Source organism: Apostichopus japonicus, chromosome 13 (genome assembly GCF_037975245.1).
Source record: "Apostichopus japonicus isolate 1M-3 chromosome 13, ASM3797524v1, whole genome shotgun sequence".
Lineage (NCBI taxonomy): Eukaryota > Metazoa > Echinodermata > Holothuroidea > Aspidochirotida > Stichopodidae > Apostichopus > Apostichopus japonicus.
In genome coordinates this window covers 8,622,212-8,643,963 of record NC_092573.1, presented here as the reverse complement: position 1 = coordinate 8,643,963, position 21,752 = coordinate 8,622,212, and the positions used below count along the sequence as shown (strand labels likewise).

At 37.2% G+C, this 21,752-nt stretch overlaps 1 protein-coding gene across 3 annotated transcripts in view; it reads left to right on the top strand.

The window, feature by feature from the left end:
* The window catches only part of LOC139978627 (uncharacterized), a 34,926-nt gene that overhangs the window by 478 nt on the left and 12,696 nt on the right, over window positions 1-21,752 (top strand). For 2 of the 3 annotated variants that reach the window (XM_071988990.1, XM_071988991.1), the window contains exons 2-20: window positions 2,662-2,781; window positions 2,979-3,106; window positions 4,141-4,339; window positions 5,168-5,434; window positions 6,425-6,627; window positions 7,074-7,205; window positions 8,061-8,153; window positions 9,039-9,149; window positions 9,671-9,943; window positions 10,778-11,001; window positions 11,527-11,686; window positions 12,244-12,471; window positions 13,088-13,266; window positions 14,119-14,273; window positions 14,881-15,146; window positions 15,374-15,598; window positions 16,399-16,503; window positions 17,235-17,372; window positions 18,087-18,239. In XM_071988990.1, the coding sequence (XP_071845091.1) occupies window positions 2,697-2,781; window positions 2,979-3,106; window positions 4,141-4,339; window positions 5,168-5,434; window positions 6,425-6,627; window positions 7,074-7,205; window positions 8,061-8,153; window positions 9,039-9,149; window positions 9,671-9,943; window positions 10,778-11,001; window positions 11,527-11,686; window positions 12,244-12,471; window positions 13,088-13,266; window positions 14,119-14,273; window positions 14,881-15,146; window positions 15,374-15,598; window positions 16,399-16,503; window positions 17,235-17,372; window positions 18,087-18,239 (3,324 nt within the window). In that variant the 5' untranslated portion in view covers window positions 2,662-2,696. Of the gene's footprint in view, window positions 1-2,661; window positions 2,782-2,978; window positions 3,107-4,140; window positions 4,340-5,167; window positions 5,435-6,424; window positions 6,628-7,073; window positions 7,206-8,060; window positions 8,154-9,038; window positions 9,150-9,670; window positions 9,944-10,777; window positions 11,002-11,526; window positions 11,687-12,243; window positions 12,472-13,087; window positions 13,267-14,118; window positions 14,274-14,880; window positions 15,147-15,373; window positions 15,599-16,398; window positions 16,504-17,234; window positions 17,373-18,086; window positions 18,279-21,752 lie in introns of all 3 variants that reach the window. The other variant, XM_071988992.1, reaches the window with a different exon arrangement.

The following is a 21,752-nucleotide window of genomic DNA, read 5'->3' as shown; positions in this document are numbered from 1 at the left end:
AAAACAAAGGACCAGTTGCATGGACACTTCGAAGTTCGGACACCTAGGCTAAGCCTTAAAACACCCTTAAACTTTATCTTCTGGTCTTAATCACCTGAAAATATACTTGATATGGTGGGAGAATTGTGTTATATTACGATACACGGCCAAACTTTATTTCCTGCAAACTGTTTTCACGTTGTATTCCAAGAAGATTCTTCGTGATTGTGGAACTGGTATAGCCTATATTTCTTTGCTAGAGTATTGTGAAGTTCGGACACCCAACCCACAGTGTGACGCTGGTGATAAAATTGGTGGCGAAGTTGCTCTTTCAGTAATTATAACAGACTTCATAGATCTCTCTCATTTTATTGACAAATATGTAAGTACTTACTTGCACACAGGTCATTTTGGAGAGCAAATAACTGTTGCTTTGTAGTTTTTTGTGAAATTGGCTGTTGCTATAGGTTGTCATGGTGAAATCGTGTATTTCTTAGGGGTGTCCGAAATTCGCAGTGTTCCGAACTTCGCAATACTGACATATAATATAGGCCTAGCCTGACAGTGGCTTGTGCCTAGTTGAGCCGAAATTCGGTCAATGTTTCATTCAAAAGTGAAGTGAATCGAACAGCAAATTGACTGCTAAATACAAAATAGTTTTGCAATGGTTACCAAGGTGCTCTACTATTTACTAAAGACTATGTACCGCAGGCAAATCTTGCAAGTCAAATGTTAGGGAACTTAGGCCTAAGAGCATGGAAAGGAATACTTTAAAGTATATTTGGGTCCAATTTTTGCATGCTTTTAAGAGAAAATTTTCAATATTTACAGAACTTTTATAAAAAAAATGGGACAAAATCTTAATCACTCCACGTTCATTATACCATTTAAGGAAAAGTGCAAAAACGGAATCATATTAAGATGTAAGTGAAAATAAGTGAAAAGTGCAAGTGAAAAAACTGTCATGTTCACTCAAGTAAACAATGTATGAGAACACATAAAAGATCAAAGTAAAACTCAACTCTTAAAATGTATCTCGATGTGTGTTTATTCGATCGGTTACCAAGTCTGACTCTGACAAGGAGGAAACGATATACAGTATGAGTGAAACTAACAAGAGATGAGATATAGGACATTTCATGGTCATATTGTCCACAGCAGGTGGTCAGTAGATCTGTCAACTCACAGGGGTGGTCAGTATCAGTCAACGCAGTGGTCAATCGTAGGAGCTCCCTCACACAAGTTGTCATTAAAACAGTGTAGTTACATGCATATGGTATTACAAGTGGGTCATTCCATGTCACATAACATTATGGAAAATACACCATTGTAAAGCTAATGTATTGGGCAGTGAAGATGCAGAAAAAGTGACACACAAACCTATTTGCGTAATTAGTAATACAAGAGAGCATTCAACTGCAACATCACTCTCTTTGCATTACAATTTGTAACTCAGTGTATTTTGCATTATAACTTTATATTATTGCAGAGATGACTATTTTAAAGTGCCTGTTTCAGAGCTTCAAAAGATAAGAAACAATGAAACATTTCTTTGAAATTATAGGTAGGATATCTCAAAATTTTGAATTTTGAAGAAAACAAAATGGTTGCGCAAGGACATTTCCAAGGTCAAAGTGAAGGTCCAACGGTCAATTATTTATTAATGTAGCCAACATGATAATTGAAAGTCCCCTTTGCATTAGCTTTAAAAAGACACCTTTCCCATCTGCATTGGGCCTTTAAACTTTGTAGGCCCGATCCATTTTCACCAGATGGTGGTGTATTTATCTTTACCTTTTTGAGGTGAATTGATATGGTATGGCCCAATTATACATGGTGGATATCAAAATTAGTTACAGTAGGCTGAACAACCTGTGAATATCGCAGTGTCACCACTGAGAATTGTACAAATTTTCATGAAGGGTTACTATACCAGGGTAAATGTTTCTGGGTAGACCAAACTACAGTAGTTTTAGACTGCCGAATCTGCCAAATATGCATTAGGAGCTGACAAGTATTAATAATGCAGTACAGCACATTGAAGTTGTATGTAAGAAACCACTAACTACGTGATAATCAGGAGACATGTTCCAAGTATTAAATCAATATTTTGCAATAATTTGCTTGGCAGATAATTCAGATGCTATCTGAACAGATTTGGCATTTCCCATACTCATTGTACACTACAAAGCTCTTCGCGAAAGCTTTGACCAATGTCACCGTTATCGTTAACTTGTAAAGACAGTGATCAGCCTATCGTATGGTTGTTACACGTAAATCATAATGTTAGGACATATTGTAAGAAAATACTGTCGTTGACAGTTATAATTTCTCAAGAACTTGGAACACAGAAAACTGTATCATCGTATTTTTGTTAATGTCATCAGTTTTCGTAGTGTTGTTATAACTCATTTTGTGAAAATTGTGTCAAATCTGGTCTGCTTTATTTTCATAAATATTCACTGATGGCTGGAAAGTGTTCAGAATCATAATCTATTTTGATCACTGCATAGCCTTAATTTTGAACACAACACATTTCATATCATATCTAGTTTTATTAATCACAATTTTTAACACTCGTTTCATTTCCTTATCAACAACACACATTCTTACCCTGTTTCCCGAATATGCCTAAATTGCTTCACATCTAAATTATTTTTCTCATTTCTTCTTTCCTTACAGGTGGTGAATAAGAGGAGATTTCTGTGGTTAGAATAATGTCAACCTCAAACACAAATGCAAAAGTAGCCCCAAGACCTGCCTCAGTGCAGGAAAGACCATCATCTGCCAAATCGTACAACTGTAAGTTTGAAAAGAAACAAAACTTTTATTAGATCTACCCTTTAGAACATAATTTATCAGTGTACAATATTTGCCTTTCCAAAGATGGCTCTTCCCTCCCCCCTCCACTCCCTTCCCTCATATGTATTATCTTACAATGTTCTCCTCATACACCAGTCTATGTCATTTCGTCTGCTAATCATTGTTCTACATAACAGCATGGGTGAAGGAAGATCCTACAGATGTGGCCAAGTTAAAAGATAATGAACGATCGTCCACCCCTGTGCAGTTTCTTTCCCCAAAGGGAAGCAGTGTTGTGTCCGTCAGAGAAGCAGCTGACATGAAGGTAGAGACTTTAGAAAATAGTTTTTTTTCTTCTCATGAATCTGTTTTGAGGGTTCTGCTTTTAATTAGCCATTTGTCACATGTTAGCTGATATGTTTTAAGTTAAAAAAAATAGTTAAAGCCAGATTTGCTTTCTTCTATAGCTTCATTCATCAGAGTCACTATTAATTTTGCTTCTCATTAGTTGCTTGCACTTGCAGTATTAATATGAGGTGAGTCGATAGTCAGGTGCTTAAATCACACTTCAGTGTCGAAAGATCATTTCTAGACTGTGTAGAAAACCAACCGAATACTAAAGTTTTCAGTTGGACAACCTCTATAAAGTTAGGCTAAGACACATTTTGATGTGAGAGAAACATGTAATTCAGTGCAATAGAATGTTAATAAATGATTCATATTAATGTGTGGCTTGTGTGTGTGCGTTTGTTTTGCTATCTGACCGAGGACTTAAACAAAAGAATTTCAGGTCCTCGGTTGTGATTTCTAAAGAATCACCACGTCCTCGGAAGAATTCTATTGTATGGGGTATTGTTAAGGTTAGGGTACGTGGATTTGAACAATGGAAAATACAATGGGGTCCTCGGTCTAAATGTAATACAAACATGTGTGGGTGTATGTGTGTGTGTGTGTGGATTCTTAGCTTGTAAACATGATAACTCAAAACTATATGGTTGGGAACTTCATATTTGATACTTGGGCTTACTGGGCACAAGAATGCCATTGTTTTCTTTTGAGGCCAACAGAGGTCTGAAAACCTTGTAAAATCAAAAACTCAAAAGTTATCACATGGATGAACTTCATACTGAGTATGTGGATCCACCTTATTGAGTACAAGAGCCCTCATGTTTTCTGTGGAGGACAAAGTTTACTTGAGGTCAACAGATATACTTCCAGCATGTCAGTCTTTGATGAACATTTGATATGTCTATGTTACTCTATGCACAGTTATGTCAATGTTCTCACATCTGTTAAAAAGCATCTTGGCTATCTGGTTTACATTATCGTTTACCTGTATGCTTTGTTCCTGTCCAACAGGTCACGGATACTGCCGGTCCCTCATCTAGAGGTAGCAGGCCTTCGACCCCTAAGCTTGAACGCCCTGTCTCGCCTAAATCTGTTAGGTCAGCATCCCCAAGTCTCAGCCACAAACTGAAAACAAATTCTGTGGCACCAACAGATGCAGTGTTGCCTGCACAAGAGCCTAAAGAATTGCAGAAACCAGAGCCTGTCGAAGGTACAGTATTTTAAATCAGGAATTAGCTGTGAAACCCTTCAGCCCCTCCATCTTTAACCCCTCCCTCTTTAACCCTTGTAACCCTCTCACGATTCTATTCGCATCCTACATGAAAACAGTTCTGCTCTGTCATTTAAGATCAAATGTCAGCCTTCAAACTGTGGTTACAGAAACCAAAAACCACCTTTTGCCAATGGAAGTGGGTTTGTTTATATGTCTAGACTTATCATGAAGGTAGCGGTTAAAGGATATATTTCATGCCATTATGTATCACCAAAATTACTATGATGTAATGAAATATGATATCACAAATGTCGTCTGGATTGCACTTGCAGAGAATAGTTCTGGCGGTTCTAACATTTTGATGTTATCGAGATGGTTTTTACTCGCAATGGGATGTTTCACATTAAAATGAGAAAAATATGGCACTAAAAACTATTTGTGGATTTTAGGTTAATTTTACACTTGAGAATTCCTGTAGGTAAAGTTTAATTGATGATTGAGCATTCTGTAGTTCCTGTAGTTGAACACTGTTGAACAAATTAGTTTTGAATCCCTTGTTACCTACTGTGATTTAAACTTAACTAGTACAGCATTTCCATGCATAGCAACAACATGACCTTTACATTGCAACTGCAATATGTATTCTTGTAAGGTCATTAAAGATTCATCCTGTAAGTGGAAACTATTGGTAGAAGTGGTTATAGGACCCATAGTATAATATTTTATATGAGAGTCTTTTTTCTTATGCTTTCTGTTTTATTTTGCTCAAGTTAATAGATTGTTTTGAAACATATCAAGATATTTTGTTGTCTTCTTGTCTCGCAGCCTGGAGTGATAACGGTAAGAATGAAGAGCCCACCAAACAGGTACCACGACCACCGTCGGGAGGCAGGGCAACCCCTCTACGTAATCGCTCTCCCGGGGAGGGGGCACACATGGGTAGCGTTCCCAGTATGAGGTCTGTGATCAGTGTCAAGGAGGCTGCCGAGGACCAGAGGGTCGACGGGATGACCACGCCCGGCTCAAGCAAGGTGACACCAGCGGCCCCGAAAGTAGACGGAAAAACAACGGGCACTTCGAAAATTGCAGATGGTGAGTCAGATGATGATACAGGTTAAGGGCATTACAAATTGTCATAAAAGCAGCATTTTTCTAATATTTGGGTAAATTTGTCATTGTCATTCTGTACCACTGTCTGTGTTTGAATGCAGTTTATTAGTGTCAGTGTTTCCCTGAAGTGGTAAAGACAAATTCATATTTTTTGAAAAATGTTTTTGATGTCATTTTTGTCTATATACACAACTTATACTACCATGAGAAGTGTCCTTGGATATTGAAATGATTACATTCCAATGGAATGAGTGATTACTCCTAATCTTGTGGTAGTTTTATCAATCAGTATGATCTTAGTTTGAATGATACTTGGTAGGTTTGTCAAAATGTGGTTTCCAAAGAACGATAAAAATGTTGCTTGAAGTTACCCTAGCGATCTTCCTATTATTATGAGAATTGAAAGAAACGTCAAAGTTGCGAGAATTCATGACCTTAGTAAAAGTGTTTGTTGGTTTCTTTCTTTCCCTATTTTCCTCTTTTTTTTTCTTTTTTTTTTTAATGCAGTCTTACAGGTCCCAAATTAAAGCTAACCTCTAAATCCTCATCGAGCTTTATAAAGCTCGACAAGGATTTAGAGGGTAGCTTTAATTTGGGATCTGTTAATTCTTTAGTGCTACAGTTATTAGGTAACTGTATCAATCTTAAACCACAATCATATTTTGTGTTTTTCCCAATGAAGATTTTTTTTAATGTGTTTTTTATTTTAAGGAACTTTAAGCAATGGGCAGATTACGGCCATGAGAGCTCTGCAAGAAGAAAAACTCCTTCTTTAAACTCTAAGCATTTACCAATTTAGAACAAGTTTTTTTACCACTTGTTCCACTATGGTCCTCTTTCAAATATCTCTATTTGCCTGTCACATCCCCTTTAAAATGAAATATTCTATAGCTATTATCACCATGGAATGCTATTTTTATGTTTTTGTCCTTTAATTTGTCCCTATAATTCTTACATTTGTTGTCTTTCCAGATTCCAGAAGCGTAGTATCAAGGGCTTCGACTCGAATAGCTCCCCCGCAACCCGCCAAGCAACAGCAGGCTTACATACCCTACGTGATGGCTCGAGATACCATCGGTAAAGTGGTCGACGACATGAAACTGATGAAAGATAACCACATCGAAATTGTCCACAAAATTCAAGACGCCCACAAAAAAATTGAGAATGAGACTCAGGTACATGAAATGCTAGTGATTTTATCGACACTGTTTGCCTACCAGAAGTCAACACCTCATTTTTTTGTGTTAAGTGAATAAGTGTGCTACTCTTTAGTGCAGGCAGCCATACCAATTATACATTATAAAGCAGGATGTGTTTAGGGCCTCAAAGTTCTGGCTACTTACTGCTAGTGGAGTTTGCTGTGTCCAGTAGAGACACACAAAAAAACAAGACACCTGCAAACTTCTGTCAATGGACATTAAGAACTCAGACACACGTTAAGTCGCATAGCAATAGTCAGTCAAAGAATAGATATGATTTAAGTACCATACATGAGACCTGAATTAATACTTATTTATCAGCAGATATTAATGCCAATAAGTAACTTAATTTTTAGTCAGATATATAATTACTGACAGTCATCTATTTTATTTTATTTTATTCTTGCATCTTGGATACACAGTCTCAGTTCAACATTTTCGTCCTCGGTTTACGGACCCAGTACAAGGAGAAGGTGAAAACCTTTAAGCAGGTTATATTGGTCCATCAACAAGAAGTAGATGGGCTCAAGAATTATTGGGAGTCTTCTTTAACCGTGAGTTTTAGAGCAGTTTCTGCTTATATCCATCGTACATCAACATCGCTGGACGACCATCACATCTGACTGCTAAGAATTTGCATTTTTAGTCCCCAAAGTTTCTTTTTTTTTACTAAGCTTAGATTATGTAGTAACTAATAACCCAGCTATAATGTAGGGAGAGAATTCCAGATGTTTCCGTGGTTTCACAATGTTCAGAAATCAACTTTTGTACAGCGAGGTGAAAAGTGGATAATTGCTATGTCCAATATCATAATTATGTTTATTGCTATAGAATAATTCTTTGAAGACACACGGAAATGGAATGCTAACTGACATCATTAATGAATAAACTACTACCATAAGACAAGGCTTGTCCATCTACACCTACAAATAGTGATTCACAAGAAAATGGTGTTTTGCTTGCCTGTTAATAACCAATGAATTACCTATGATTTACAGGGTATATGAGTGAAATGATAATTTTCTTGATAATATCTACCTACCATTTTGCTGAAATTTGTCCCAGTAAGAATGTAGCTATCCCAAAACTCTTTTTTCTGTTATGTCTTACTTTCGAAAAAGAGGGACATAGCTAAACCATTGCTCTTGTGTCCGACCGGACTCTCAAGATATTTATCACTTTGCACTAGGTGTGGTATTCTCATCTTTGATCCTCTTCCAAATTGTCAATACTGAACCAAATTTAATTTATTCTTTCATTTTTTTATTTTTTATCACAAAATGGGGGCAAGACTGTTGAATAGATTAACCTTCACTGCAAACTGCAGGCCATAAATGCATATATAGACCAAACAGCCCAGTTTGTCATTCTGTTTAACAATGAGTATGATTGTTAATATTTCCCAACAGAGCCTCGCCCAGAAGAACAAGGAACTTATGAAACAAAAGAAGGAACTATTATTAATGAACAAGACAGAGGTGGAAAAACTACAGAAGGAAAAGGTGGGCCATTTTAAAGGAAACCCTTATCTTCTATTAAGATCCAACAAGAAGAATTATGTGTAGTGTATGATATGCAAGGCAAATACCTCTTACATGTTTTTAGCAGTTTTCTGAATCTATCAAATCCTATCCACTCCCATCGGCGTTCTCAATGACTTTTGATTACAGTAAAACATGTTCAATAAAATTGCATAATAAATTTGCATTTTTTAAATTTGCATATTTGTAATTTTGCATTTTTTGAATTTGTGTTGAAGTTATGACATGCCATAGGCAATAGCTTGGGTTAATGTCAATTTAATCAGAAGGGGGCTGAAATTCTTCTTTTTTTTTAGATAAATATCCACAAATTTAAGTCAGCTACACAAAATGTTTACTACTGAAATTTTCAAGTGACGTAGTATATTACAAAGTTTCATTTGAATGTGTGACATGTACTTTCTATTAAAATGAATAGAATAGATTTGCTTGCTGGTATTGTGTAGGGAATGAGATTTCACATTCAACGGGTAAGGCACTGTGTTGAAACTGTGATGCTGTGGGGATATACAGCCAGGTTGTATAGCTTTGACCCTTTTTTGTGCTATGCAGATTCCCACAATGCACTGCAGTTTCACACAAATAGGTAATTGCCTGCATCTTCAGCCTTGCTGCAGGGGATTTTGCAGCTGCTGCAGCTTTCTTTTGTGACACTTGAGTCCATGAAACTGTTACTATAGGTCTCTAAGTCGACCCCTTGAACAACAGTTTCTTTTGTCTTTCAAAGGGGGTGCAGGCAGGGGGGGGTGGGGGGCAGAGGAGTGGGTAGGAGAGGAAGGACAAGTATGGAATGCTGATTCAATATTTTTTCTCATCTGTATCTTTATGTTTGCGTTACTTCTGCAGGAGCAATTAATGATGGAGCTAACCCAGAAAATGGATGAAGATGGCAAAACCAGCCACGAGAAAATCAAACAGCTTCAAGAATCAGAGAAAAGTCTAGAGGATGAAAAGAAAGCAAGCCCTTTTAAACATTAACTTTCTAGAACAACGTATATTGTTATCAAGCTGAGCGCTTCGTGATTATTGATTAAGCATCGAGATTTTCACACCACTAGCCTATAAAAGCGCTCTTTCCTTTTGATCAACAGTTTGACCTCACTCACAGCCTACATCATTTTAGGAGCAGGGGGAGGGGTGCAGGCCATGATGCGTGGGGCAACATGACTGGCACTCATTTTTGTTTTCTATTTTCTTGAACTATAACATATAAAGAACTAAACTTCTGTCTAATATCACATTGAATAACAGAATAGCAACATTACTTATATATCTCAATGGGCTGTCTTTCCTTCAACACATGCTATACAGTGTGTGCTTAGAATATTGTCTTACTTGATACAGTCATTGTTGTAGTATGCATCATATTAACATGATTCCAGAAACCAAGTCAATACCGATTCCTGCTATAAAACCATATCAAGTCATTCTTAATAGCAGCCCGTTTCTTCCCCCTTTTTCCGTTTTCTCACATACAGATACTGGAAGATGAGCTAGCCTCCGAAAAGAACACGGTTAAAGAGAAGGAAGAGGATATAGAGCGTCTTCGGACGCAGCTGAGCGAGGGAGGCATTGCTCCCCTCGTCGTCCGATCTGGCAGGGACTCAGTCGGTAGTGAAAACGCCGAAGAGAAGACAGAGGTACGAACATCCGGAGCTGCAGTTATCGTCGCTGGAATTTCGTCTGAAGAGCGAGATCGTATCAAGAAGGAAAAAGACGAAATGCAAGATAAATTGATAGAGTCACAGAAGGTTTGTTAAGTAGAATTGAAAACAAAATATATTTCATTTGGTTTATTGCAGAGTTTTTAAGGATGTCTTTGAGAAGTTGACTTAAACGGACAAAAACCATTTGTCTTAGCTTATATTAAAGAAAGAAAAAAAAAAAAAAATTTTTGAAGAAAGACAATAATTTTTTACTTGCTGAAAACAAGGTTGATAATTTGATCAGGTAACTTAGCGATGAAAACTTTGATCCTAAAGTATAAAGCAAATGTCATTCTGTTTCACCCCTTCCTGCCCCCCTCATGTTTTCAGCCTGTTTGGCCCGCCAGAATTACCAACTTAAAGGAAAAGAGCTTTTATTTTTCAAATCAGACCTAGCTGCTCTGTTAATTGACAACGTTTGATAACAGAGGGCTGCTGTACTGGGATAAAGTGTCGAGTTGTCATGGAAACTGTTCTCCTGCTGAATCTGATCTTTCTTCTCATCTCATCTTCTTCCATGATAGAAAAACAATTGCCCAATTTTTGATTTTTATGACAACAATATTTCCAATAATTATTGCGAAATGCAATCATCAAATGGCAAGAATTGGATATGAAGTGGTTAATTTGCCCAGAAATATAATTGACCTCCCTCCAACTTCCTCCCCACCCCCCTCCTTCACCCCTCCTTCATGGCCTTACCCCAATCTCTGCTTCCAAGTTTTGACTTTTGGGACATGAATGGCAATATGCCAAAAAAAAAAAAAAAAAAAAAAAGGTACAAATATGGAGCAGCACGTTCTGAGGATGGATAGATGGTTGTGTAATACACAAAATAATTGCATTGTCACCGAAACGACTCTCTTCCTTCTGTCTCAGGAGTTGGCGATCGTACGGGTCAAATACTCGAATTTAGAGAAGCAGTACCGTTCCGTGGCATCGATGGCTAAGAGAGACGAGGAGAGCATCGCTGCACAGATGGAGGATGTCAACAAGGATGTGGAAATCCTCAGGGAAGAGAAAGACAAGCTTAAAGAAGAAATGGCGACTTGGGAGAAGGACTTCAAAGAACGAACAGGGCAAGAACCATCGGAGGAAGACAGGTATTGGTTGGGAAAAATCTATCTTAAGTTTCTTGTTTTCTACTTTGGGTAGTTAGATTTGTTTTCCTTTGGTAATGATAATGAAAAGTGGATGATAAATATGTTTCATTCGACCAACTCTGTATGGAGTATAAAGTGAGTTTGAGTTTCTTTGAAGTATTTTATACCTTAATTTTTAAGAAATTTCCCTCCTTGATTGCCATTAAGGAGTGAAGTTTTATGAAATGATTGCTTGTTTATTTGTTTGTTGGTGTGTGTATTGTATTGTGTTGTTTGTTTATATGTCATTTGGTCAATGAGCATTTTGTGAAGTTACTTTAAAAGTAAGCATTGTTCTATATCCATTTTGCACTTGCCAGAAATATTGGAAGTAATCTCACAACAGCATCCTGCAATGAGATGTCTGTGGTTTCTATTAAGTGATCTGGTTGAAGGGGCAAGATGATTCTATTGTCTTCTAAAGATGCCTTTTAATAGATGCTTTACTCAGTGACACTGAATCTGTACTTTCCTCATTTTTCATAGACCTGAGAGCATCAAGGAACTGCATATTCAGTTAGAAGAGGTTGATAGTCAAGAGTCCAATTTGGAAGCTCAATTAAGTACTCTGTCAGAATTAAAGGAAGGGAAGATACCAGAACCTGAGGAGATTTCTGTCCCGGAACCCATCATCAGAACAGTAGAGGTAAGTCTGAGGTTAATGAGCTGTGATAGTAAGGTGCAGGAGGGGGTGGGAAGGCATGGATATGCAAAGTACTTTCTATTTCTTTGGAAATGTTGAAACAACTGATACTATTTAATATGAATATTAAGTATGTCAGTATTTTATAACCACGCAAGAATGAGCAATCAAAGATGTTCAGTCAATATACAAATAGTTTCAAAAATTTAGCAATCACCTTCAGTCAACCATTCAGAACCCACCATTTTGCCATGTGCCAAGAGTCACAAACACAGAAATTCCCGAAATAATCACCAGTCACTCAGATATCTGACAGATATTATCACATCTGTTGTCATCGGCGATACCCTCCTCCTGCAAATTGTTCCTCTCATTGGAATTCAAAGCATGTTTTTTGTCAAGGTCAGACATCGGCATAACTAAAAGTACCTTTCACTAAGGTTGATTCTCACTAATAAAAAAAAAAATGACAACTTAAATCTTCCTTGATGTTGACAGAATTTGTAGGAAAAACAGGTTTCTTATAATTATGTCATTTTACACTTCTCTTTGTTAAAAAGGTAACCATTCCGGACCCTGTTACTCTGGCAGCATTGGAGTCATCCCAAGCTAGAAACAAAGAGTTTCAGGCAGAGATCAAAGCCCTGAAAGACCAGCTTAATGAATCCCAAAAAGCTCTCAGAAAGATCGAGAAGGAGAATAAGAAACTGCAACATGTTTCCAAGGATGCCGTCTCAGGGAAGGATAACGCAAACGCTGTGCTCGTACTTCGAGCAGTCCTGCAAGAGGTGGGTCACATTATGCCTTATCCTTTTATATCAAATAATATGAACAGATTTATGATGGAGACAGAGGACTGGGTTGAATTATACTGTCAATTTTGTAAACAAGGATATATTAGGGGGGGGGGGGGACTGTAAATGGATCCACAAACAAATTTCAATTTTTCTCAAACATTTAAAGGAAACATGAAAGAAAATTGTTGTATTGATCATATTTTAAGGTAAACAAACGATAGCGTAAATTTATTGTTTGTGTGCCATTTATCCTCTGACAACCCAAAGAAGGGTTTGATTTTAAGAGGGTAAAAAAGAACTTTTAAATTTCTCTGAACATGATTAAACTACCTACTAAAAGTAAACCTTGGTAATGCACAATATATCAGTTATCAGAACAAGTTTATAAACAGTAAAAGTCTGTATAATAAACAGAATTTTCCCAGAAAAGTTGGGAGGACTACATAGTTTATGCTTTAATAAGAAGATACCATGCTGTAGCCATTTCTCTCCATTTTTGATTTGTGCCATTTTATTCTGTTTACGAGCCTTTCTCCTAAGATCTATTTTTGCAATCATAATAGATTTCTTAATTTTCCCAACAATCCTCTTGTTTAACAATTTATAGATGAATGCAAGAGAGGGAAAGAGCGAAGTAGATAAAACCAACTTGCAGAGTCAACTTCACAAACTTGAAGAAGAAAAACAGAGATTAGCTGACGACCAGAAGGAAATGAAAGAAAAATTAGACTTGTGGGTCCGGGAGTTTGAAGAAGCAAATGGAAAGGCTCCAGAAAATAGTGACAGGTTTGATTAAAGCAAACTTTTAAGGAACACTTCTGAGTTTGTTTATTAAATTACCGAAACCTCATCCTGCACGTATTACATTTACAAGTTCAACCTCGTTAGCCCTTGTTGGTTTATACGGTTATCTTAACTAATGAAGCAGCTGCAGCAGGAGTTAACTTGCACAAAAGAGCTTTAGGAGTAAGATAAGGAGTGTTAAGATAAGGAGTGTTAGCTCAGTGGTTAACGTTGATGCCTTTCAATCATAAGGTCCCAGGTTCGAGTCACTCCCAGATTAATGTATGTCGTCCAGTTACAGAGTTGCTGACAATTAACAATTCATAATTATGGACGATAAATATGAATGTAAGAGACTGACTTCGGTCAGCTCGCGGCTTTGATAAGCCTATGAGGCTTCTTCGCGAGTTCCTGCTTGCAGGAGGATCTAATATACATACATAGCTTTGGTTACTTCGTAGATCATGTGATACCCGCAAAATCACCAATTTTCGGGGTGGTGTAGGGGAATAAACCAAGCAAGGGTTAACCAGGTTGAACTCATAATGTCATATTAAGATAGTACTTGATCCAACTCAGACTCCTTCTACATGTTGTTCCCACATGAACTATAATTGGCCAAAAATTTACTAATCTGTTTCATTCTAAGAAAAACAAACATATTTCCTTCACATAGAGAATTAACGAAAGTGAAACACACCGACTCAACTTAAGAGGATCTTCAACTTACTTTAGTAATATTCTTTGATAGCAATGGAAGTGAAAGTTCTTTCTTTAGCCCAAGACAAAAGTTACCGTTTGAAGACATAAACACTTACATAATTTTCTCGTTTTGTTTCTTTTTTAAATTCACAGAAATGATGAGATAGATCAACTATACCAAAGCTTGCAAGATGCTAATGAAAAGAGTGTAGAGCTGGAAGCTCAGAATACTGCACTGACAATAATGACAACTGGAGAATTACCTCAGGACTTTGATAAAGTGTCCTCAGCTCAAGTTATAGTCAGCAGTAAGTGAAGGGGTTTTTTTTGGCATAATCTAATCAATGTTTTATAATCAGTGTCTTGCTTTATGAAGTATAATTTTGATGACCTGACTCAAAGAGAGTTACAGTTGCTAAATTTAATTTAAACTATTAATGTTTTCTTGAATTTCCAAATGTTAAATCTGTATTGTGAAATATTTGTATGAAACATGCTGGAATTTTCAGATATCTTTTGAATACCTTGCATAAAAAAAAATGATAGTAGGCTTTTCTTTGGTTATATATATCTATGTATGTATTTTAGATCCTCCTGCAAGCAGGAACTCGCAAAGAAGCCTCATTGGCTTATCAAAGCCGCGAGCTGACGGAAGTCAGTCTCTTACATTCATATTTAACATCCATGATTATGAATTGTCAATTGTCAACAACCCTGTAACTGGACGACATACATTAATCTTGGAGTGACTCGAACCGGGGACCTTATGATTGGAAGGCACCAGCGTTGTTGTCTTAGCTAACACTCCATACTCCACTATTTTATGGTAATTTATTTGGGGGGGGGGGCATTATCTTGGTAGCAGAAGTTACTTTGATATAATTACCCAATGATTCTGATCTGCTTTGTCATCAGATGGAGGTAGCTCTGAAGAGACAAATGAGCTGAAGGAGAGGTTGCAAGAATTGGAGGAAGAATTGGAGGGATTGAACCAGAGGAATTCATCTCTAGAGACGTCTCTGGAGGAGATGGAGGTAGAGAAACAATCCTTGGAGGAAAGAATCAGTCAGTTGATGAACGGGGAGGGATCTGTCGTCCCTCCACCTGGAGAGGGCGGAATCTCGGCAGGTGGTGTGACACCGGTGCCATCTTATGACTACTACAATGAAGATGACGTTGAGGTGAGTAAAGTTATCATTTCTCAATAAATTAAAAAGTGCAGTCATCACTGTTAAGTCACATTTCAAAGCTTTACAGATGACCATATCTTGGAAAGAAGAGGGAGGGGAGAGGCAGGTGGATGGATGGATGGAGAGAGAAAACAAAACAAAACAAAACAAAGTTATTGAAACTGTCGGAGTTGGTACCTTGTGATAATGATATCAACGTCGGTCTCCATCTCTTACAGGAGCTTGGTGCTCAGCTGAATCTGTTGAGGAAACAACAAGACAACCTCGAGAGGCAACTGGAGGCAGAGAGAGAGGCTCACGAAGAGACCAAGGAAGCGCTGGAAGAGTTACGAGGTAAACTCGAGCAGGCCAGGGAGGATGGAGCAGCAGCTGCTAGGGACAACGATGGGAAAGCCAAAGCTACTAACACTGCTGTCTTAGCTGAGATGGCTCTCCAGACCAAGGTAAGATTAAAAGTACTTTTTGGTTTAAAGCCTGTCGTAGAATCAGTAGAAAGTTGCAACAGATTCAGATGGAATGTTTTTCCAGGTAGGGAAATTTGTTCATTCTGCTGCTTAAATTCAATTCAATCAAAACAGTTGACAATGAATCATTCTATGATTAAAAAAAAAACAGTATATAAATAAATATAAAATTCCTTTAAACACTTCCCTTTATAAACATTCCATTTGAAAGTGTTCATTTCTAGAGAGGCTAAAAGTTAAGGTGATTGTTCTGAAGCAAACGTATGCAAGTTGATCACTTAAAGTGCAGGAACCATTCCTGCCTTACTTTGTTTTGTAATTTTAACTTGGTACCTATGGTAGTGAAGTAGTATTCAGTGACATTAAACCAGATGGTTCACATTAATACACATTTCAGTACTGCGCAAATGTAAAGCAATTACAACTAGAAAGGGTACAATCAGATAGTAACATTTACCCTATCACTTGATGAAAACATATTTCACCCTAAGTTTTATACAGTTAGGCTAGATTGTTTAGGATATACCTAGGTGCACCTACTGTATACAGTGAAAGTGTTCTTGCCTTTACATAATGCTAGCATAAAGTAGTTATGTCATACCAAGAAATCTGGGTTTTAACCATTTGTGACAGAAATGCAACAGACTAGCAAATGTTTTGGTTCTGAAGTCTTACCATAATATGTATAGTTGCCATGGAAACTCAATCACCAACTTCTGTTGTTCGCATCTTGTCAGTTTCACATTTGTTTATTTCTTACATTTTCACCGTGTTTACAGTCTCTGGAAGAAGCCAAGCAGAGAATTGACGAACTGGAAAAAGAAAAATTAAGTAACATACCAGCAGATTCCGCAGATGAAATCAGAAAACTTCAAGAAAAACTTGTGAGTTTATTTTTGTTAACAAGTCTTGTTAAAACGAAAATTTCCTCACCTGCTTTCCATTTTTATCCGAGATATTTATAACATGTTCAAAGTTTTGAAAGAGCTAGCAAGTAAAGGATGTATTTCTTTGTACATTACAAGCAATGAATACTAACATTTTCTGGTTCTATGTGCAAACTGTGATTGTCCAAATTAAGGTGGATTTTTTTTATCTTAGAGCAAACTGCAAATTTTTTCCAAACCCCTAAGACAAATCTGAAATGAGTTAATGTTTGGTAGATTGTCCTCTGGAAAGTGATGTGTAAGTTAAGTTATATAACATGATTCATTATTTTCTTTAATCCAGCATTTTATTACAGTACTGATAGTAATAAAGGAGCTGCTGCTATTGAAGCAGAAATTGCATAATAAAGTTTTACATAAATAATATGAAATTAATCAGTCAGGTTTTGTCATTACCATTTTCTACAGAGTTGGTGATGACTGGGTTTGTTTGCATGAATATGAATGTGACAAGTTGCCAGTAATGAGGGAAATGAGGCAATTAGTTACCTATATACATGACGTAATATTCTTTCCATTTTTGTTCAATAAAAGTAATTCCAGATGTATGTATATGCATTATTTTTCATATGATCAAATCAAAAAATTTTCTGTTAGTTTTACATATTTTAACCTTGTTTCCTTTTTTTTTTGTTTCTTGGGTGTTTGTTCTTTTTTGAAATGCTTAGAAAAAGTCAGAAAAGGATAGAGATGTATCTCAAAAATCTGAAATCCAGAAGACATCAGAACTGGAGAAAGTGAAGGTAGATTTGGAAACAACTCAGAAAGCTTTGGCGAAAGAGAGAGAAACTAATAGAGGGCACCAGGTAAGAATGACATTCATGGATTACTCTTTGGTGTGTAACAGACTGGTTAAAATGAATGAGTCTCAGAGAGGGGTACCTACCAATGTCACTTTTATGGTTTGAGAAATTACGCTGTTAAACATGGGCAGTTCAGCAGTCAGAGTGGTTTTGATTTCATAGAATAATCTACATTAATTCATTTACTCAGGACAGGTCAATGTGAAACAATAGAATTCTTTGTTGTCTCAAATAACAATTTTTACTTACTGTTTTTACTGTTAAAGAAAAGTAGTATGAAATTTAGTTCTTCAGTGGTAAACTAATTTTAAATAATCTTAATTCTTATTTGGTGAGAGCATTGTGGTCAAGTGGTTAAGGCAGTCGACTTGTGACCTAAGGCTTTGCAGGTTTGAGTCCTGGTCAGATCAGTATGTTGTGTCCTTGGGCAGAGCATTTTACCTGTGTTGCCTCTCTTCACCAAGGTGTATAAATGGGGACCTGTGAGATGAAATGTCAGTTGGGTGCTGTTTAGCTGCTGCCATGTGAAGGGAGTGTCTGTGTTTGACAGGTTATCGTTGACAGAGGTAATGCTGTAGTACCCCTCGAGCACCATTAACGGTGCTTTATAAATCTAAATATTAAACATATTAATTTGTTGAATAACTCTGTCGTACCAATTATGGGATACATATATAATAGAGAAGTAAATTGTGTTAAATATTTTGCATTTGATAGGAAAACCTTAAAAAGAAGCTTGCAGAAAAGGATAAGCAGTCCAAGGAGATGGTTGCTAATACTGAAAAGAAATTTACAGCAAGGGAGGAAGAGAAACAAAAACAGATAAAGGCCTTGGAGAAGAAGTTAAAAGAGGGCAAGCTCACTGCTGCTGTAGGAGGAGCGGCTGCTGCAGCAAGAGGAGGCAACAAGGTAAGGAAAGAAGATGTAGCTAATGTAGAACAGCTGCTTCTCTGTGAGGTTGGAGGAGCAGCTGCAACTAGAGAAGGCAACAAGGTAAGGAAAGAAGATGTAGCTAATGTAGAGCAGCTGCTGTACCTCTGTGAGGTACAGTACCGCTCACGTATAACTCGCGTAGACGTATACTCTACGTTTATCTACGCGATTATACGATGTTATACGTTTCTGTACGCGACTTTCTACGCGGTGTCTACGCGGCGTCTACGCCGTGTCTACGCGGCTTAGGGCTTCGCTTCAGCGCACCTGAATAGGGATTATACGCGCGTAAAGACGTACAATCTCGTATAATCTGTAAACGTAGGATATTCTCAGCCGCTTTATATAGCAGAGCTTCTATGGGTTAGAATAAACTGTTATGCAGAAAAGAGTCGGTAAACTCAACATCAAGTAATGTCTCCTAAGCCTTTCCAAAATATTCAACCACAGAGTAAGCATATACTTAAGCCGTTAAGAATAAGAGTAACAAAGAAAACAGCGCTACTAGAAGTACAAACAATCGATACAATCAGTGCAGGAAAACTTCAGCAAGGAAACTTTATCAATTACAATGTGCACCAGTCTGTTAATATTTATACGAGTTCCTCCCGTTGGGCATTAAACTGAATGTAGGTAACAATTAATGAGAACAAGGTAGGCCTTGGCCTATCCTACCTTTTAGCCTTCATCGAAAGTTACGCCGTATATACCTCGCAAGAAAACCATGATAACCGTTTAACGAAAAAAAAAAAAACAATATTTGAACTCGAAGATCTGACTTCCCCCAAAAGCAATGACAAGGTTTTGGTTAGGCCTACTATTAAAAAAAATTTTCAGAAGAAAACCCTTACGATTTTTTCCACAAATATTGAGGCTTAGGTATTAGTGCTTCCTCACAATCAAGGAGCCTCCACGAATTTCGCTCCGCTTACGTAAAACTTCTATACATATATAACACGTGGAAAGACCCGATTTTTTACACACATAATTCCCATTGACATTAGTCACGGAACATAAATTGGTCATCAACATTCGAACTTGCCCAGGTTCAATCACCATGGGAACGAAAGAAGTTTTATCGGTTACAGTCGAAGTTTATGATTGGTTGCCTTTTTAATGAAATGTTATTGTAAACACAAACATAAGCGACTTTGGATACTTTTCCTACTGTATATGTAGCGTATTTTGCACTCCTGGCACGATGCCAAACAAAACATTTCGAAATGCAGTGTATTGCTTTTTCCACAAGGGCCATTGCTGGTATGTTATATTGAAAGTATATAGGCCTGGCCATTCAGAAAGTGTTGAAAAATCGTGTAAGGTGAATTAATGATTTGAACAAAGTCAAAGGTGATACAAGTTTGAACACAAAATTGCTGCGAAGAAATATATTGAAGTAACGTCATGTTTTGACAAAAGCATTCAATGTACAATAACTATTTACTAACCTTTTGAAACAAAAATTCAAGCAGAAGGAGTGGGGAACAGTAACATGAAATAAGAGAAATATCGACATATTGATGATATTGGCCATCGGTGTCGGGCGACAACCAACCATTCCCACTATATCTTATCCTGGTTCTAAGTGGCTTCCTTCAACAAAAATATTGTTTTACCTAGGCTCAAAACGTCGCACAAAATATTTTCAAAACAACGGTACACATGAAGTAATCCAATAAATCCCAGACTGAACAACGAATATAAATACGGTACACTACAGCATCGTTACTTTAATGTTTACCTCCTGCCGACACAACCGAAAATGTTTAATGTTTAATATATAACACGGAGATACGTATTGAACTTTTTTTTTAAAATAATTTCAATGTTTTAACATGTCACTCCTGTAGCTCTTTAAAAGTTGCTAAGCTTTTTATTGATAACGCCGAACGTACCGCCATTACCAGACACACAAGGCGCCACGAAATGTAACACTGTTTAAAAAGTCGGAAACATCTGAAAGTACTAGTAATATGCAAATGTTACGAACGTTTTACCCCTACGTTAAGTGTATTTTTTCTCACCGTTCAATCGTCCGGTTATTTTCCTTTTTTTATCTTCAATGGTTATCGAAGTTTGTTTTTGACAATGAGGAAATGTTATTCGCAAAATTTGAACATATTGAGAAACAAATCCCAGGGCGTAAAATCTCACGAACATACTTGTACTTCCAGGAATCCAGGGTAAAGCTCGTTGCTGCAAAGGTTGAGCTCACACGCGCTAAGCAAGGTACCTGGGAGACTGCTTGGGCCACCCCTCCTCTCTTACGAGATGGGTTAATATAGTGTTGCACGTTTTTGGCAGTTTGCCAGGGTTGTAACTACTCCTTGTTAGGTCAGAATGGAATGCAAATTAACAGGTGTCAGGCTTGTGAGCAGAAACCAGGACATGACCTAGATTTCCAGGGTAGTCAATATTCCGTGCGCGCACCTGCAGTTGGGATATTTGGTGATCACGTTTTAGTACGCATGACATGGGAAAACGAAAACCTCAAATGAAACTTACTGTTGGAATACGTGGATTTTACTCTTCTGATGTTCGGTTACAACTGGTTCTTATAATGTCAAGTTGAATGGAGCTGGTAAGCATCTTAGCGCCATTTTAAATTGTGCTCGAACACTTTTGTCATGGCCAATCAGTCTGTGGATCCTAAATGTTTTTTATTTGGCAAACGGACATTCAAGGGAAAAAGTCATGCAATTGGAAACTGTTTTCCTACATTCTAAGAAGTATAAGTTTTTTTACGTAACACCTCTTTTTTTGTTCAAAGTTTTGTTTTAGCATAGGCCTACTCAAATCAACTTAGGGAGAACAGGATGTTCAATGAAGGTTTACATATTTTCATATGAAAGGTCCGCCGTTTTGCGGCAAATTCTCTGCCTCTTTCAATACATATTTTCCAATAACACACTTCTTGCGACAAAAAATTACCATACGTTTGAGTTGTTCATTTTTTTTCAAATAAAATAATGTTTCTCGTACGAAATCTGAAAAAAAACGGGCGGCCATTATTTTTTCTTTTCATTGCTTTAATACTAGTTCGGAATACGTGGCTTCCTTTACAAAATATTATTTAATGATAGTTTAGATTGCTTGTAATCCGAATAGACACCCGGGGATTCAGGAAAAAGGAGGCCCCTTGTGCGGGCGAAAAACATGTTTTGTTTTTAACCGGCCCTGCTTCAAAGTTGTTCGGTGGAATTTTTTCTTTTCATTCCAACGAACCAACGGTAAATTAAATAAAAATTGACAAAGAAACGCTTAGTAATACATTATTATTTCTTCAAAATGTTGACAACTATTCAAAGTAAACTAATCCTCCGTGGAACAGAACCTCTACAACTGAAAAATAAAGTCGGGGAAAGAAACACTGAATAGAAACCCAATTAACAAAAAACATTCTATGCCATCAAACACTTTACCTTCGTTCCCTTCGCTGCAAAGTGAATA